This window comes from Crassostrea angulata, chromosome 8 (genome assembly GCF_025612915.1).
Source record: "Crassostrea angulata isolate pt1a10 chromosome 8, ASM2561291v2, whole genome shotgun sequence".
Lineage (NCBI taxonomy): Eukaryota > Metazoa > Mollusca > Bivalvia > Ostreida > Ostreidae > Magallana > Magallana angulata.
The window spans coordinates 43,861,409-43,881,521 of NC_069118.1; the positions used below are offsets into that span (position 1 = coordinate 43,861,409).

Sequence of the window (20,113 nt, forward strand, 5' to 3'; positions counted from 1 at the left end):
ATTTAAAGATTTCTTCAATTTTAAAATTTCAAACTTTTCATACAGACAGAAAAAACTCTTGGAGAAAGAAAAGAAGAAAGCTGCTAAGCTTGCGGAATTGCGAGAGAAAGGCTTGATCTCGCCTTCATCGGACTGGACAATAGATTCAGACACGGGGGAACCTCTCCGCAAGAAGGCCAAGTATGTGTTCGGGACCACCCCCAGGGGCGGCCTTAATCTGCCTGTCATTTGCTAAATACAGAACGTGTCAATGTTATAACAAAGGATGACATCCCTTGCATCTGTTTAATGACCTGATTATTCATTTTAATAATCTCCATTTATCAAAAAACCTTTATTCGGATACCTAAATATAGATAACATCACTCTAGTTTTTACAGTAGCATACACACGCTTCTATTGACAAATCGGGGTAATTAACGATCATTAAAATTCTTTAATCGTTTCTCGATGATATCTTACATTAAGATTCTCAAGGATTCATTTGACATTCAACAATTTTATTTCTGGAAAGAAAAACATTTGTTTGAAAAATGAATGTTTATTTCTATTTAACCATTCTAATGACTTATCTTTTAGCAATATCAAAAGACATAGTTATAACACATAAATCATTTTAGAAGATTTACGATCAGCTCATTCATTTCAAAACAGCATACTTTTCCCCTCAAAAATACATATATTCATTTGATATATTGACGTTTTGCTCATTCAATTTAAAGCACGATACTTTTTTCTGAAATAAATGCTTTTCAACGTTAAAAATAAAATTGTGTATTTAACAGAGAAAAAGTAAAACAAGAGCGAAAGGAGCAAATGAAACGGAAGAAGTTACAGGAGGCGCGAGAGAAAGGCTTAATCAGCCCGTCATCTGATTGGACGCTGGATTCGGACGGGGAACCAGCTAGACGATCGGATCTAGTCAAGTACGTTTACATGTTCTTAAACAAAGTATTGGCGTTGAAATTAACAACTTTAATAATGATGAGAAAAGTTGCTTTTTTTCTAGGAGATATGATGTAGTTTTATTTAGTTTGAGAATGATTGAGTTTAAAAATGATAATGACTATAAAAATGTTTTTGTTTATGTTGATGATGATGATGATGATGATGATAACAACAGTGACGATAATGATTTTCTTGATGATTCATATATTATGGTAATGATATTATAATGAAACACGATGATACATTGTAATCTTAAAACATTTATTCATATCAGACAAGGCAAGCGCCCTCCACCAGAGAAGGGAAAAGGAAAGAAGAAGGGCAAAGATGGAAACGAGGCTGATGATGAAAGTGAAGAAGGTAAAATTTTAATAATATTTGATAATAATCCTTAAATTTCTCAGATGTAAATTGTATCAGGACAAGTATATTGTACATGCATTGATTTAGTTTAATCAATATTTCAAAAATATCAAAGTTTTCATAAGAATTGCCTTGCAATAATAAAATAAAGTATTTTTTCTGTTTATATCATTTTTTTATTGTATATGCTAAGTACATTTATCAAAGATGAACTAACAGCTATTCATACAGTTTTTCATTATAAAATACATGTAAAATACAAATCTTTCCTAAACTATTGATATGAAATAAGCATTCACCATAGAGAAAGTTTCAAACAGTTACATGTACATACTAAGATTAATGAATACGATAAACATGTATGATGAGGTTACTGTTGATGCGATGTAACCGCAATATGTATTCATCCCAATATTGAAGACAAATACCTTGGTTCTTAATGAAAATACGAGTAAAATATCGCGACCTGTATGATTTCTGCTGCCTAAGAAACCGATGGATCAACATACAAATACAATATTTTTTGGGAGCGAAGCCATTTTTAAGGTATATACACAACGTTCAGTTGTACATGTATTTGGAGTGCATACCTTTCCCACCGGATGTGACGTGTTTTTCTTCAGTTTGCACCGCGCCCTTGGCGGCAAAAACTTCTGCATTCCCAATCTCATTTAAAATCAAAACCATGTGACTAACACTCTAACACGAGATATGCGATGCAAAACATACGTCTAACTGTTCAATTCTTTAAAAAATGCAGATATGATAAGATGATGGAATATTTATTTGAAATTAACAGGGTGTTTCAAAATATATCTATATACACAATGCTACTTACAATTTCCTGCACCTCTTTAAATGAATTTGCATGATGTGAAAAAGTCACTATTCACGATTTACTTCTCTCTCTCTCAAAGATAATGACAATGAAATGCTGAAAAAACAATAACTGAAATAAAAAAGAAATTTTTCAAATTATAATAATCAGATACTTAAAATTGAAAGTGCTTTGTATGATATAATTCTATATTAATCTTACAATTTTTCACCTTTTCCAGAAGTTATTGACCCCATTACTGGAAAAGTCATAAAAAAGAAAGGCAACAAAGGCCGTGACGAAGAGTTTGATTATGTATGTATGATAGTTGCGTCGTTTTATTTTTTTTGGTTAAATTTTCATTTCTTAATTATCTTTGGTAGCTATACTTATCGTACTTTTCTTGTAGGAATACGATGACAAAGGTCGAATAATAAGAAAGACACGTCGAAACCCGAAGGTAAAGATCCATTTCAATTTAAAGTTATAATATTATTTTTTTGTTTAACAAAATAAACATAGTAGAACAGTACCGTTATCAGGAAGGTTTTAATCTGATAGAACTCTAAGAGTTTTTGATACAAAGTATACTTTCTATTAACAAATAAACGTAGACTCGATGAATATCTAAAAAAAAGTGTTGAGAACACGAAGCTTGCTATAATTCTTTTTTGTTAAAATTGTAATTAAAACATTAGTTCATAAGTCTTACCAATACGAAATACTACATACGATATGCTTCAGTAGATATTAACGATGACCAAGAATAACTGACTTAAAGGTTTCGATAATTCTCACCTTTAATGTATAATGTTTATACACTCTCTTAACAGCCTGGTGATAATGATGGCTCTGACTACGAGTATGAATACGGTATGAAAACTACTCACATAATTGCAACATATCGGTATTACTATTGCAACATTACCCTATCTTACAGACCTTACCTCTAAGATCCTTTTATTCCTGCTGATTTTTTCGTTTAACAAAATGTGTCTTTGTTTCGCAGATGAGGATGGAAATATGAAAGTAGTCAAAAAGAAAGGAGGTCAAGTTGTGGGTAAGTAGATTTCAGATATATAGAGACCATTGATCGTTATTAAGCTGTTGATCGTTTTGATTTTGATTATGCGTTTGCTTTTGTAAGAAGAACAGTTAATTGAAAATCAAAATCATTGCTTTTAAAGTATTATATTATTTTTGACTTTGATAAAAGAAATGAATTAATAATGAACACAAAATCTAGAATTAGTTATAAATATAAATAATATAAAACAAGAATATTTCATTGAAAGGACATATTATATAAAGTAATAATTCAAAGAAAAGATAAAACTCTTTTGAAAAACAAAATATCTAGAAATATTTTATTTTAAAGTCTAATGCCCCTTATATAAAAACACTTTCAGAAGATTCAGATGAAGAGCAGTTTGAGGTTGGAGCAGACGGCAAAATTCGCCTAAAGGGAGGAAAGAAAAAGATTAACTTGGATAAGTTAACGGACGAGGATCTCCGACGATTGGGAATCGATCCCAACCTGTCCAAGGCGGAAATCGCCCGAAGACTCAAGGTATTCTGCAAAATTTTGTTTTCAAATTATCATGCACATTATTATTATTAATACAAGTTCTATTTTATTCGCTGATCAATTGTATGCGGAACATATGTGTATAATTTTCATGTTGTACATGTGTAAATTACAATGTATATTTGTTAAAATGTATATGTTGAACACATATGTTTTCGACATATACAAATCGAATGTAAAATATTCATTTTACATGTGTTGTTGTAAGTGGATAGCTTTTATTCCAATAATGTATAGGATTTGGCCTTGTGTATTTTGATTTAAGATTATATAAATTAACTGCCTCTCACGCAATACTAATTACGGAGACTGTGAGTTAGTGCACGCAATATGATTAAATATTATAAAAGTATTTACCGCGAAGAGCGGTTAATTGAAAATTGATGCTCTTGTTTGTTTCAAATGGGATTTAATAACTATTTCTTTCAGGAAAAATTCGGAGACGATATTGACATTACTGCTGGAAAAAAGAAAATTGGCACAAAGCACGCAGACGAATATTCGAGCGACGCCGACACAGATGACCTTGCGAATGACAGCGACCTTGATGTTGAAACATGTAGGTCAATAGGTCATATACTGCAATGCTATTTATCTTCTTTTTTCAATGGACCTTTTGAAACTGTTTCTTCTCATCTTTCATTAATGGGTATAAAAGCATTCTTTGTATATAAAAGGCCCATTTTATAAGACTTTAGTATTTAATGCACTGCTTTAAAAACGGAGCCATTTAAATGTCTAATTTTTATATGGGCATCGATAACTTCGATTATTTAGCAATGATAGAAATGTAGTAAACATTGCAATTTGATATTTTAAAATCCTCTGAGAAGAGAGCCTATTTGATAAAATTATTTGTTCTCCAACATATCAAATGCAAACTACGGAAGAAATAATAGCTAATAAGTTTAAATTCCTAAATGTTCTTATACATTTCCATTTTCGTACCTGGGCTTTCAAAATCGTTCAGTTATGTCTCATTATATATATTATATATTGTCTGTATTTCATTGTAACTGAAAACGAAACATTTTTTATGATTTACTATGAAAAACACAAAAAGATACTGTGGAAAGAAATCATTCTATTCCTTTTATTGACAACAATGAAGTAAGTCCTGTCTAAAATTTACGATCATACAGAAAAGAAATGTTCATTGTACCTGCATAGCAAAAATCTCGTATACAAGTAACTTGTGCCCTAGGATTGATTGTGCCCTAGGATTGAGGAATTTTATATTGTAATTCATTCACAGCTTAAGATTATATCGTAATTACGGACCTAGTGACTCACACATGAATACACTTCGTTGCTATTAGAAGCTATCCCTAGCCTCGTAATGTCTGTCTAGCCCCTGGCCAAACCTGTGTCTAATTCCCTCTAGAGCTGTTGCGGTGCTGTTCAATTCTTAAATCGATAGAAGAAAAAACAAAAACAAATAATCGGCTTAACCAGATTGTACTAGTGGCCGTTGACAAAATCCACGCATGTGCCTTTGCAGTTTAATCCCTCTTTTGTTTCAATCACTTACCCCCTCTGAAAAGTCTAAAAGGTTAAGCTCTGTATTTCACCTTAGAGTTCAGTTTCAGTTCCGGTTTTCTCTGGGTCTCTCTGTTGTTACGATCTAGAATAAAAAAAAAGTGATGGACATAAATTCTCAAAACAAAGAATAACAAAACAAGAGAGGCATACAGTCAAAATGAGCGCAAAAAGTCGATCTAGCATTTGCAGTCATGGGAAAAAGACAAAAGTCGTGAGTGTAGTTGTGTATTATGATACTAGTAAAACTTCTCGTGATGTTACTTCCACAGTGAGGGGCACCAAACGAGTAAATGTGAAGCTAAAGAAAGGGGGCCAGGAGCTTATTGAGCATATGAAGAAGATCATCGCACACTCGGACATGAAAGGCGATTACAACCGAATGGACGAAACAGGTACATTACTTACATGTGTAACAGGTGTTTTGTATCGCTTAAAACTTTTTTAGAGGGCTTGATGTCTTACCCACTGTTAGATCTGTCTTAAATCATTAAAAATAATATGTTTGGTCAAATAAATTAGCATGAAGCAAAGCAATTCCATTTAAAATTTCAATAGTTTCCTACATCTTTAAACGTGACTCTATGTATAAAGCAGCAGTTTATATATACAGTATGGACACTCGCCTCGATCATACATTTGGCTATGATAAGAAGGGTAATGAAATTAGGAACGTATTTTAAACTGAGAAGTTATTTTATTTAAGCGGCAGTCAAATATTGCATGGCTTTAGAGGGTATGATTGTGTAGATTAATGACTAATTTATATAAATATTTAAATTAATTAGGAACGTAGTTTACTTCTTTTTCAAAATCATGATGACTTAACGATACCCAGTGTGTTGGAATTATCAGCACATTATCATAATGATCTTTTCTCAGTTAAGTTTCATTTATCTTCGTTTAAGCAATTAAGATAAACCCCGTTTATATCTTAACAATCTTTGAAACATTCCATTTATTTTAAACCTGTTCTTTAAAATGCGTAAGATTAACTGTATCAGAATTTATGCAGAGTGTTGAATGACAGGGGAATTAAAGTATATTGTATCTTTTTGACCTTGCAGGAGATATTGACTTCGTCAGTCACTATAAACTCGTTGAAAACCACAAAATCGATGGCTACGCAAAGGCGTTCGTCGTCGAAGATGGCGACTGGGATACCGTGTTAACTTACAAGGTGAGACTTTATGTGACTTCTCGCACAAAAGATCAAACTGGTTTAAAAAGGGTTGGGCTTATCACAGGGATATCTCGAACTGATCCTTCTTCCTTAGTTATTGAATATCTGCTCTGGCGTTTCTTGCAATTAGTTCTAAAAAAAAATGACAACTATTGAGTTACATGGGCGTATTGCTGAAAACTGCCAGCGAATCTAGCGTTTCATGTATCTGTTGTACGGATCAATTTGACCTAAATGACTTTAATTGAAGTTTGAAGACAAAACTTTCCATTACATATTATATACTATTCTATACGCCCTTCTCTGTAATATCTAGAAAGTTATATGACAAGATTGGGTTTTGCCATTGACTAGTTGATTTTGTTTTTATTTTTTGATTATTGGACATTTGCCCATTTTTAATAATTAAAAGTTCAAAGGTATCTGATTAAAATGCAATAATATTTTTGTACGTCATTCTCATTTATTATTTCTCCACAGGAATCTCGAATTGCATTGGAAGGAGTTCCCACAATTCAGCAAATTTCAAACAAACAATTAGAATACGTTCTCAAGGTGTGTTTTGGGAAAGTGTAATGACATTTTAAAACATGAATTGTTGTAAAAAACAAACTTGTTCGACATTAGTCAATTATGAAGAAAGGACAATAAGAGAGCATGGTTTTAGATAAATTTATGGTAATCTTTTTTGTTTTAAAACAATTAATACACCGAGAATTAAATAATTAATACAATTAAACTCGCAAATAAGAAAATCGAAAATGTAAAAATATCTAAAAAAAAAAAAAAAAAAAAAAAGATTGTACATAGACATGTTTTTTTATCTACAAACTGTGGTGTTCTTTTTTAGGTGCTAAATCTAGATGATGCATCGCAGATAACGTTCAGAATGTTTGCCGTCGTATCAGCATTATGTGAACGGGTCACTTCCATGGAGTATGTATCATAAATAATTTATTTCTTGGCTCTTTACACACTAAACTCCAACATATATCGCATTAAATTGATTTCATAATAAGTTAATTTTGATAACCATATTGAAACTTTCCAGTGAAAAATTTTCCTTTTTTGACCTTATTAAAAGGGAAGTAATTCAATATTTAAATCTTAGTTAAAAGAAAAAAGAGTATTTTCTCTATGAATCTTGAAGTGAAATTACAATAAAAAACAAAATGGAATACTTTTTATCTATTTTTTTTATTGAACTTTCACATATTTACATACCAGAGTATTGCACATAAACATAACATAGATATATAGTTGCAATGTATACACATCCATGTATAGTATTTGTTTGCTATGTACATCCAATATTTAGATATTAAGTATATGTACATATACATATTACTCTTCAGAAGAGTTACACTATAATTTGAATAATTAGTGGTATATAATGAATGTGAAAACGGTGTTTTTATCTTAATTTTGGGAGGCATATGAGAATAAGGAATTCTGAGCATTTACTTACACTATGTTTAACGTTTCTTGAAAAAAATGTGTTTGTTGATAATTGTAGCCCAGTCAGTAAGCACTTGCTGGAGATCTGTGACCTGATCGACATTCAGAGAAAGATGGAGCTTTACAAGTCCATGTTCTACTGCAATATCGGCTCTGACACGGACACCAACTACATAAAGGCCGACTCACTACGCATCGAGCTGATAGCAGGCGGGCTAAACTGGAAGCAGCAAGAGTTCATCATGGAGAGACTACAACCAAATATATTCATGGAAGTAAGTACAAATCAAAACTAAATTTCACCTTTTTACATTACCTTCCTGTTCAGTTTCTGAATGCTTTGTACAAAAAATGACCTGAAAAATAAAGTACTAAATAGTTAATGTTAAGTGGTTCAAAATCAATTAGCTTAAATTCTTGACCGATGGGAATTATAATGGCAATGGGTTAAAAAAAAGGGGGGGGGGGGGGGTACATGTACCAGTATGCACGATATTCAAAAATGAATTTTAAATGGTTTATTCAGATTCAGTATTAATGACCTTTGTTTGTAGATTTCCTTTCTGGATTACTTAGTTTATGTGCCACTGTTCTTGTCCATGCATGACAATATATGTGAAAATCCTCTGGATATGTCTGACAATAAATATGATAAGAAGCTACGGAAACCTTCCGGGTCCTACCGTCAAAGAGATATGAACCCTCCGGACCAACCACTTAAAAAGACCTCCACGTTCCAATTAAAGAAGCAAGCTCAGGATCTCATTGATGGCAGAATAAACAAAGACCAACTTACGAAAGAGAAAGTGGAGTTATTGAATAAGTATGCCACGTATGTACATTGAGCGGCATGAAGTAACACCGCTTTTTTGTGAATTTGGATTTGTTATGTTGAGCTACTAGTTTAGTTGAAATGGATCAAAGAGCCGTTTTAGTAATTCATAGTTAAGATGTATTACATCAATTCCCATCTAGATATAAATATAGTACAACGATTTGTATGGTACATGTACATGTAGTGGTGAACTTTGTAAGGTCGATAAAAGAAGAAATACAAAAAAGAAATAGCCGATACTATAGGAATTATTATTATAAGGGCATGTAAGTCGGCAAAAATAGGTAATTTACATGTATGCAAAGCCTGTACAAATTTATGTATAAGATATGTGAACCATAGGAAGAAGAAATAAATAATTAAGTAAGTATCAAATAAATACCAAATTACAGCAAAACAATTCTTACAAAATTAGCTGATGTCTTCTAATTTTATACAAATATATGCATGTTAGATATATATATATATATTTTAACTGAAATTCTAATTTGAAACATATATCATATAAAAGCTGGCAAATTGCAAAACGTATTCATGTAATATAGTTGTACATGTACATACATCATATCAGATCTAACTGCGATAGTTTTACGACGATGTTTGGCTACGATGAAATTAAAAACTTATATATGTAAAAAAAAATAAAAATCTGCATTTGCCCTTATATATTAATTTTAAGCTAAATTTGTGGTATTTGGGAATTAACTGTGATGTCATTCTTAATTTTTAGAATGTGTTCCTTTAAATGACATAAAGTTTAAAAAACATTTAGTGTGTATTGTTATGAAGCTGATATACTTAACAAATTATACATGTATTGTTGATCTTAGACTTACACTTCAACTTACACTTCAACTTACACTTGAACTTACACTGTGATTGTGTTGAATATTACATTTCAGCTTGTGTTGTCTCCTTAAAGAAAGATATTTCATAACTAGATTCTGTTTTCTAAAATTAATTTTTCTAAACAACATTAAATCACAAAAAATAGATTTGAAATAAATTCCCTGCAACTTAATGCGTCTGGATGCTAATTTATGAAGCATGCAAATGATAATGGAAATAATCTGCACAAGTGTGCTATACTTACAATAATTGGAAGAATAAATTAACGACTTTTTTCCTAATTAATGAATGAAAACACAACTTTTGACGATAAATGTTTGAAATTTTGATTTTAAAACAACCTTTTTTAGTTAGTATTACATGTATATCATTATGTTTAAGAACCCTAATAGGTTTATTACTAGTAAACAGACTATTTGAAATCTTTCATTTATAGAGACAATACGAGCAAATCTCCAAATTCCAAATCACAGTAAGTAACACATGTATCACAGGGGTAAAATACACGGTCGAAATAAAACTCGATATACATGAATATAAGGATAATTTACATTGGTCACCATATAAAAATGAATCATACACTATAAAGATAGAAAAAATATTGACATGCGTTGTTTCGTAAGAAATGTCTGTTCTTTTCATTTGCAACTCGCTCTTTTTAGTGAAAATTTTACGATATCTAGTCTAAGTGAAACGATGAATTTATCACTTTTGCGGTGTTTTTTTAATCAATTTTTTTCTTGCATTGTAGTTTGCCAAACATCTTTGAAGAAAAGCCAGTCGTCGTCAAACCGCAAGAAACACCACAGCCAACTCTAGTTTATTAATTGAACATTAAAAAAAGCCTTCTTCAGTCAAATATTCAAACGATCTTAATGCATTGTTTCAAATCATATTACGAGACAGTCTTTTAGCGACAGTGAACGGATACATTTCATTTCTGTGCGTAAAGTTAAAAGTCCATTATGCAACAAACATTCTATCATCTATTGCATACTAATTTCAATTTTATTTTTAAAAAAATTCATTATGTTATTCTAAGTACTTACATGATGTGATCACATCACATTGTTCACTGATCCATTCTGTTGGGGGAAAAGGTTTATCCTTATTTTTTCTACATGGTAGAAATATTGACATGAGTGTGCATATTTTAAAATTAATTTCGTGTTAATTCTTCTTAAGAATAATTTAATAACAATCTACTGGGTTTTCTATCATGATTTTAATGACTGTTCGTTATTTTCGTATTTATTACCGTTGCATACACATCTTTAAATTATTGTTTTTAAAAGCTGATTCATTCACTGTTGATTGCATTTATATGTGTGAAAGGCTACAAAATAACTTAAAAGAACACAAAAGTTTGCAGCAAAGGTTTTGAAAGTTCTAATAGATTTCTATTTATTGTTTCATTTATTAGTTTTGATAGAATCATATTTTTTAGTCTTAACAAAAAAGGGAAATAAAAATTCGTACGTATAGTCAACAAACTGTAAAATTCCCGATTGGTGCCAAATATTATACATATGCCTTACATTTAGATAGTTTTTGTACGTGTCTGATATGTTGTACTTGTATAATAAAGTTTGAAAATAAATCTATTGACAAAAACTCTCTTTGATCTGATTTATTTGTTGCCTAACTTCCTCATAAAATGTTTACAATATGTTTCTGATATTATTGTTTCCGAAAAAAGTGTTAAGGTTGTTATTCTTTTTGTGACCAGGAAAAGGTAGACGTGGTTCAAAGGTGCTTAAAAAGTGAGTATTTTAATGTGTGCGATTTGATTACCCAAGCTTGTATTGCACCCAGGTATGCAATAATTGTCACAGTGTTCGCTTTTAAAATGATTTCTTAAATACTGTATACAGGGTTATTTTCGCCCTGTATAATTTTCGCCCTTTTACACCTACAAACAGTTTTGCCACGTCTTGAATTCGCCCAGATAAATGTACAGTTGTGTTTAGGAGAGATAATTGAGACATTGTAATTCTTCAAGTCTTAAATTCGCTCTCTAAAAAAGAGAGCGGAAGGGATGGAAATAAATGGGGGGGGGGGCGAATATTTCCCTGTATACAGTAGTCCTATATCATGATCCACGTATTCAATCTGTTCATCAAAATAATAAACGTGTTTACCGCATTATCGTTTTTTGAGGTTATTTTTACACGACACATTTTAATCACACCTAAGAAGAATATGATACAGTTAACTAATATTTGAACTCCTAATTCTTATCTGCGGTTTATAAATGAATAATTAAGTGCAAGTTTTACTTCAAGTCACATTATTAATCTTAATTTATCTTCAGGTAAAATTATTATTATATATTATTATATTTCCATATATTATTATTATATTATACGTGTAAAACATGCATCGTCTTATTACGTTGATTTATTCTATTAAGGGCTTTTCGACTTCCAGTGTAAAAAAAAACACCCTTTTTTCGTTTTGTTGTAAATGTATTTTTATTCCTGACAAATATATTTGTCATCGATTTTTTGAAAGCGGAAGAAAATATTAAAAAGATAAATATATGTTTCATTGTTGTAGCTATAGTTAAGCTATCCCAAATGTCTTTCTTTTTGGTATTACATTTTTTTTAATGATATATATTTCCGGTTTACACAAACTAAATACTAGTAAAGTTGTTTATCTTTTTCATGCCTTGGACACATAAGGCCTTCACCAAGGATTTCCATTTCTGCCGGTCTACTGATATTTGCTGCACAATGCAAGTCCATCCCTGCTCATAAACAAAACACAATTATTTTTTATCTAAAGAATCGTTGATTTTTTTCTTGATTTTGAGCTTGTTAAAAGGTTTAATTTTTTATTTTTTCATCCAAATTCCACAACTTTTTTGGTTAATAGTTTAAAATAAAGAGTACATGGTAAAAGATATGTTAGTTGGATCACTTTTTGACTCCTTGTAGATTCACGACATCATGTAGATTCATATAAAAATACTTCTTTACTTAAAGAATGTATAGCATTAATACCTTATGGTTTCAAAATTGTTTGTCTGAAAAATAAATAATTGGTTACATCTAGACGTATTTTTTTAGAATTTAAAAGAAAAATATTTATAATTTTAAAGTTCTGGATTTTGCTGACTTTGACATTGTATTTCTTTTAAATTGTTATGTAGCCATCTGATTTTATAAGAGCGTTGAAAATTAGATTTAATTATTAATGAGTTTAAAATAAACAAAAACTGATAAATGTCGAAATGCCCCTACTTTTTGTTGAAGACAAAAACTGTTCGTCAATATTGATATTTTCAAATATCGTCTGATATCAAGAAACATTAATATTGATATCCAAAAACATTAATATAAAAATCTAGAAAAATCTCGCTTAAAAAAAGGAACGCCATGAATTTCAATCTGCATTAGCATTGAATTTCGTTTACTATTAATTTTTATGATACAAATCCATCACTATCTTATCAAATATAGGATATTCAAAGGTTAACTTTATGCATTCTTGTAGTCTTTACAATTACCAAACAATCAATTGATACAAAGATCTCAAAATATTATGAATCAAAGTTAATTGTACAGACGACAGAGGTTATTTTCTCAAACTCTTTAAAAGATAAATATAAAGTTAAAAAATATGCTTGATTTGGTTTCAATAGGATAAAAATAATTTGTTCTACTTTCAAAGAAAACGAGGGAGTGTTGCAGGCCTAGATACTGCGCGAAGTTCAAAGAAAGGCGGAGCTGGTAAAGGCGGAAGTAAGAAAGGAAAACTTACCGGAAAAGAGAAAGCAGCGTTCAAAGCCGGAAAACGCAACAACGACAGCGATAGCGATTACAGCTACAGAAGCGTTGTCAGCGCCGGGGGGACTCGACACGTGCGCAGGCGCAAAAAGAATGCCGATGGCACTTACGGTGATAGCGAATCATACCACAGTAGCCAAGACGAAGACGGGGAGGCGAGACGAAGAAAACGCCGACGTGATAGAGAACATGGTGATGATAGCGATCACAGTTACTACAGCGTCATTTCCGCCGGCGGGACACGTCATGTGCGCAGGCGTAAAAGAAACCCCGATGGGACGTACGGCGATAGTGAATCGTACCACAGTGGAGATACTGATCCCGATTTGAAGCGCGAACTGACAAAAACAACAAAAACGACAGAGGAGTCGGACAGTGATTACAGTTACGCAAGTGAGAGAAGTGTTGGTGGAACGAGGTATGAGGTAAAACGGAAGCGTTTACGAGACGCGGCTGGCAAAGTGATTGGACATGGCGATAAAGTGGTTCTAGGGGAAGCCGTCAGCGATGCAGATTCTGTAAGAACGCGACGAGGTTAGTCTTTTGAAAAAAAATATTATACAAAATGCTCTGTCTCTGTTGGAATTCATTTTTTACGGATTGATAAGACAATATTTTATTGCATTCTAGGTTCAATTGAGGAAGGGTAAGTAAATCGAAATTTGTAATTCAAAAGTTTTTAAAAGTAATCACCATTAAATGTAGTGCTTTTCTTGATTTTATATTTGCTCTTTAGGAACGAGCCGCCAACACATGTTAAAGAAGTTCTGAATGACGCCAATGTCACCTTACAAAAAAGAGGAATAGGATCCATTGGAGATATATCGACGGCAGGCTTGGATGACCTGATAAAGAGATCAAAATGGCCAGGTTAATCTCGATTAAACTTATTAAATTATATAAGCACTTATTTTAAATCAATGTGAAATTAAATCGTCTTACATAAACTTACTTAAGGGTATTTTGATTTCCAAGAATATGTTATAGTGTAAGTTGTCATAAAAAGAGTTCGACCGAGAATGTCGTTTTAGTAATCAATTTGCTACGTGTACCTAGTAAAATTAAGTCATTCACACTAACAATAATCCATAGGGAAAAGTTGTCTATTTTGATTTCTAGTATATGACATTCAAAAAGTGTAGTTAAATTTTCACAAATTGCAAAAAAAGATTTTATTACTGATATATGTTTAAAAAAGCAAAATAGGAAAAAAGCATTTATTATATACATTTACATAAGAGAGGCTATCAAAAACTCTTTTAATTTCCTCAGAGGACCTTTGTTTTGCATGAAAGTTCCACAGCTGTGTCTCCTTAAAATCAATTCCTAATTGTGGCATTATTGTGACCACAATTACACAGGAAAGGAATCAATTGCAACAATTTTACCCATAATACACCTTCATTATTTTGTAATAAAATTTCTCATAACACAACAATAATCGCAGTGGTTTGTGTACAGGGAGCGATGCAAAGTCGGGTAAATTGGGTCAATTGTTATATTTTTTCACATTTCAGGTGAAGGATTGGAAAGGATTGCTTCCCAGCTTACTCCAGATGAATTCAGCGATGCCACGACGGACGACAATGTCGATCTGTCGAAGATGACAGAGGAGGAAAGGGAAGCCTATCTACGAAACCGAGAAAAACGAAGAGCAGCTCGAGAGAAGCGAAGACGAGAGAAATACGGCGACAAATATGACGAAATTATGAAGAAAAGAGAACAGTGAGTAGATGTGAATTAAGTTTTATTAAGATTAAAAATAACAGGAGTGTAGCAAAATGCATGGACAAAGTGATGGCAGACAAATGTTTGTCTTAAAATGAATTTAGAATGAATTCCACCCACCCCATCCCCCTTTTTTTTTGGGGGGGGGGGGTTTAAAAATAATTATATGAAAATGAAATAAGATTTTTTATTTGCTTGGCAAAATGTTTGGGTAGGTCCCCCCCCCCCCCCCACACTTCTTAAAATGATACTAAGTGCATTCAGAATCAATAACGTTGAAATAAAATAAGTAGTGAAGCATTTTGCGGCTATAGTAATCTGAGGTAAAAAAAAAATACATTTACTAAATTCTAAATGTTCTTTCTTGCAAAAAGTATCTAAAAAGTGCCTGATAATCCTGATTACGACGGTTTTTATGTACTTCCTTAGAAAACGCTTCGATCAACTAAAAAAAGAAGAAGACGAGAAACGAGAGGGTGCTGATAAACTCGGGGTGGGGAGTAGAAGGTCGTCAATGAGAAGAGCAAGTACCAACTTAGACAAGGATAAAATCAAAGACCGTCCCAAAAGCATGGTAACCTATGAGAAAGGACCGCCTCGTGACCTCGGCCACAACCAGAAGATTGACAATAGAGAGATAGGACTGAGTCATGAATCGTAAGAACAGCTAGTTCAAAAGTTGATTGGTCTTTTAGGTGGTTTTTTTTAACTGAACCAGTTCCAATCAATTCTGATTTGTTTTACAGATGGGCAAAAGATAAGAACGACAAGAGTAGAAGAGGTATACACACTTTATTTGTGGAGAACCTTCCAACATGATATAATTATCCAATACGTACAATACGGTTATCATAACTTTTATCATAGACCATTTGTATTTCTCTTTAAGGTAGTAGTGATTCTTCTGCGGATAATCCACGAAGAATGTTGCGAGAATCCACCATTTTAAATAAACTCCCATCCATTCCACAAGGAAAAATGTTTCCTTCAGGTGAGCATCATTTCAAGTTTTCATCATTTGAAATAAAAATTTGTCAAACGTTTGACAACATTTTGTCTCAGAATAACCGATGATGATAATTCTATTTCAGACAGGAGAGGAAAAAGAGTGAGTATATGTTTTATGACACTGATTTGCGAACCGATTTCAAAATTTTTGTTAACTCATTTGGAAATTTGTAAGATTTAGAATGAAAAAAATGACAATAACAAACCGTCAACCATATCAAATGTCCATAATACAAATTCAAAGCAGAACAACACGGACCTCTAAAAAGATAGAGGTAGGATCAGGTGCTTATAAGGACTGAGCATCCTCTGCTGACCGGTCACACCCGCCGTGTGTTCTTAATAAAAAATAACTGGAAAAAAGAACGTTTGCTTTTAACTTTATTGCATATAACTTTTAAAGAATGTATCTATATTTTCCATTTATCTTTTAGGGTGATGGACGTGGAAACGATGGTTCAACATTGGGTAAGTTTCTTAGTATTAAACCTCTATAAGAGATTTAGATTTATTATCACTCTTTCCAACTCTAAAGATTCCCCACAAGATATTTTAAATAGTAATTTAACTTAACCAATTTCAGCATGGGTCAAGAGACACATTTGAAATAGAATAACCTTTTTACTTGACATTTACTGAAAGAGTGACATTTTATTCATATTGGTTTCATTTTTAATTAATGATAAAGTGTACCTCCAATATGCTGAATGTTCAATGGATATTTGTATAGAATATGCACACTATAATTTGTAGATGGAGAAGATAGCACATTTGTTGGTTCTGAAAATACTGAAGACAGACAAGATGGGAATGCAGATAAAGGTTTTTTTACTTTGTTTGAAATAAGAACGAACCTTTTTTAAGTATATTGAGTCAAAAATTCAGAAAAATCATAAAAATGCAATTAGCTGGAATTTTTTTTTTAAATGTATAAATGTGATTAATAAATGTTTAAAGAAATTAGATATGTTTATATGTGAATGAAACAAAATTATAAATGGAAGAAATTTCGATCGAACAGAGCGGGCTAAATCGCCAGTGTTAGAACGAGGGGCAGATGGAAAATTACGCCCTAAGAAGAAAAAGATCAACATAAATGATTTAGACGCAGACACATTGCGGAAGCTAGGCATTGACCCTAACCTTTCCAAGAAAGAGATTGCCAAAAAGCTCAAGGTATTGAAAAATTATATTGAGCCATTTCGTTTAGAATGTTATGATGGACAAACCGTATAAACCAAAATTTCTGATAGCAGACAAATATCTTATATCTTCTACATTATTTGTAATACGGATAATTTTTACAAAAAATGAAGTTTTTCATCAAGTCATTTCATGCACATCATGTTCGTGCATTTGTTCAATACCTTTCATTGAAGGAACTATTTGGAGATGACATGCAAATAACTGATGGAGAAAATGTAATTGGCACAAAAGGTATTGATGAATTCGACCAGGACATGACTGACGAACAGCTAGCTGCAATGGAAGACTTGGATTTGTCAACTGGTGAGTACTATTAAAAGTCAAACAAGTATCCAGTAAATAAAAACTGAAAACGCCTAAACGTGATGTATAGTAGCACTGTCCACTTCATGTGTTAAAATAAAATTTATATAAAGTGTTAAATATATATACCTGAAATAAGTAACTCTACTTCTGATATTTTTTTGCATCTTTTAAGTGCAGTATGTGTAATGATCTTACTTTTTCCCAGTTACCGGAAAGAGACGAGTCAATATATTGTTCCAACGTGGAGGGTCCGCTTTGCGTCGCCATTTTGAAAGAATACTGAAAGCATGCAAACTTAGGGAAGAGAAAGCTAAAGACATTGACGAGAGAGGTAGGAAGACAAAATCACAGATCGCATAAACATTTAGTATAAATCTTGTCCACTCAAAGCTGTAAACACAATATCATCATATAATGGTTAGCCGCGTTCTGTTGCATATTTCAAAAGTTCGAAAAATTAGGTATGAAGTAAACTTTATCACATCTATGTAGATTTCAATGATGTATTATTAAGTTACTAGTGAAATGAGAATTTTTTGTACTTTTTTTTTAGATTCTAGCATTGATTTTCTCAATCACTATCGACTCGTGGATCCAATGAATCTTGATGGCTACGCTAAAGCCTTTGTTGTTGAGGATACAGACTACGACACAGTGCTGAATTCCTCTGTACATAATTTTTTTTGTTTCTTGTTAATTTTCATTACTGTCCAGTTTTGAGATTACTTATGATGTTATTGGTTTAACAAGTATATATACAGTTTTTAAGGAAACTTAAGATAATGTTGAGTTTAATTCTTCTAATTGTAAAAATAAAAAGTGGAATAAAACTAAGGAGAATGAAATGATGCGTGCACATTTTCATATCTCCCTTTTGTAATTAAGTAAAATATAAAGAAAGTGTATATTTTCGTTTGTGGTTAGATACTACAAATGTACCTAACATTTTGTAAACGGTATTGATATTGTTGTGAAAGTGGGCAAATATTCGATGTTGTAACTTATTATATACAAGTAATTTGCTGGTTTCGGAACAAATTTCTTATTTTTAATGATTGTTCATTCTTTTATATTCGAACAGGATACAAAAGTTGCTCTAGATGGAATAGAAATGCTGCAGCATTTGACAGAGAAACAACTGGACTATGTCTTTAAGGTGCGTATAATTTGGTACATACATGTTGTTGATTTATAGTTGTTGCATCAGTGAATAATCGGTAGATAAACAATTTAAAAGGTATCAATAATTTTACAATATATCATTATGTGGTTTTGTTCTGATTTTTATAGGTGCTACACATTGATGAAGCGTCACAAGTGACGTTTAAAATGTTTGCAGTCATTACTGCGCTGTGCGAAAGAGTCACCAATATGGAGTAAGATAATTTTAAATATAATCTTAATGATAAAGCATATTTTTTTAATAGCAATAGTTTTTTTAAAAATAACATTATTGAAAATATGTTATTTTGCATTTCAGTGAGTTAAGTAAACATTTACTTGACATCTGTAATCTGGGCGATGTTGAACGAAAGCTAGAATTGTATAAAGCCATGTTTTACCACAATATCCCGTCTTATCGAGACACCAACTACGTCACTTCCGATTCACTAAAAATAGAACTGATTGCCGGAGGACTGAACTGGAAACAACAAGAATTTGTCATGGAAAAGTTGGAACCGTCCAGATATGGAGAGGTAAATATACTTTCAAATTGTTTGTACTTGCAAATAATTATACTAAGCTTCTTTTCAGACTGTTGAGTATAATTTGAAAATAAACCTTAATTCTGAAAATTTTTCTAATACAGCTTGATTAAAAAATAAAACTGTCGATAAAATTTCTTGCACTTTTTAGAATTCGTTTTTTGTTTTATTAATGATATTCAATTTCTATTATTCTTTTTTTTTTATTTTGCAGATCTCATTCTTGGATTACATGTGCTATATTCCTTTATTTCTTTCCATGCATGACAATATATGTTACAACCCGTTGGACATGTCCAACAAAAAATATCAAATGCCGCCACGCAAACGCCCACCCTCAGCCCAGAGGGATATGAATCCCTTGGGTCAAAGGCTAAAGAAGACATCCGACTTCCTGATGAAACGTCTGGCAAAGGAAGTGGCCGAGGGAAAAATAAACGAAGATATTTTGCAGCCAGAAGAAAGAGAATTGTTGAAAAAATATGCCGTGTAAGTAAACAGGTTTTAAATTCATAAGTCTGTATTCATCAACTGAAAATAAACCTGTAGTATCCTCATTAGCCTATAAACATGTATTTCAATGTATCCTACCTCTGCTTTTATCGTGAAACATAAAGTCAACACAAGAAAATATATGCCTTTTGTATTTAGATTAAAGTCTGACCTGTTTTTAACAAAACAAAATCATCTAAGATTTTGTAAAATTTTGTTGATGTATTTGACGAAAAATTATAAGAAAACGACACTTTCGTTGTTTCGTTACACGAAATTAGACACATGCACTT

General features: G+C 31.9%; 1 protein-coding gene and 1 long non-coding RNA gene across 2 annotated transcripts in view; both read left to right on the plus strand.

Moving 5' to 3' along the window:
* The window catches only part of LOC128158597 (zinc finger CCCH domain-containing protein 13-like), a 37,010-nt gene that overhangs the window by 16,141 nt on the left and 756 nt on the right, over positions 1-20,113 (plus strand). The window contains exons 11-32 of the mRNA XM_052821516.1: positions 46-180; positions 786-926; positions 1,223-1,308; positions 11,310-11,343; positions 13,259-13,908; positions 14,005-14,020; positions 14,111-14,244; positions 14,892-15,099; positions 15,532-15,759; positions 15,849-15,883; positions 15,992-16,093; positions 16,194-16,210; positions 16,545-16,578; positions 16,864-16,932; positions 17,132-17,286; positions 17,490-17,619; positions 17,828-17,953; positions 18,176-18,291; positions 18,704-18,778; positions 18,913-18,998; positions 19,103-19,319; positions 19,543-19,817. Coding sequence (XP_052677476.1) covers positions 46-180; positions 786-926; positions 1,223-1,308; positions 11,310-11,343; positions 13,259-13,908; positions 14,005-14,020; positions 14,111-14,244; positions 14,892-15,099; positions 15,532-15,759; positions 15,849-15,883; positions 15,992-16,093; positions 16,194-16,210; positions 16,545-16,578; positions 16,864-16,932; positions 17,132-17,286; positions 17,490-17,619; positions 17,828-17,953; positions 18,176-18,291; positions 18,704-18,778; positions 18,913-18,998; positions 19,103-19,319; positions 19,543-19,817 — 3,069 coding nt within the window. The remainder of the gene's footprint in view (positions 1-45; positions 181-785; positions 927-1,222; positions 1,309-11,309; positions 11,344-13,258; positions 13,909-14,004; positions 14,021-14,110; positions 14,245-14,891; positions 15,100-15,531; positions 15,760-15,848; positions 15,884-15,991; positions 16,094-16,193; positions 16,211-16,544; positions 16,579-16,863; positions 16,933-17,131; positions 17,287-17,489; positions 17,620-17,827; positions 17,954-18,175; positions 18,292-18,703; positions 18,779-18,912; positions 18,999-19,102; positions 19,320-19,542; positions 19,818-20,113) is intronic.
* On the plus strand, positions 8,735-10,423 carry LOC128158598 (uncharacterized). Its single transcript, XR_008240015.1, has 3 exons — positions 8,735-9,094; positions 10,017-10,052; positions 10,332-10,423. It is a non-coding gene; the product is annotated as an uncharacterized LOC128158598 (long non-coding RNA).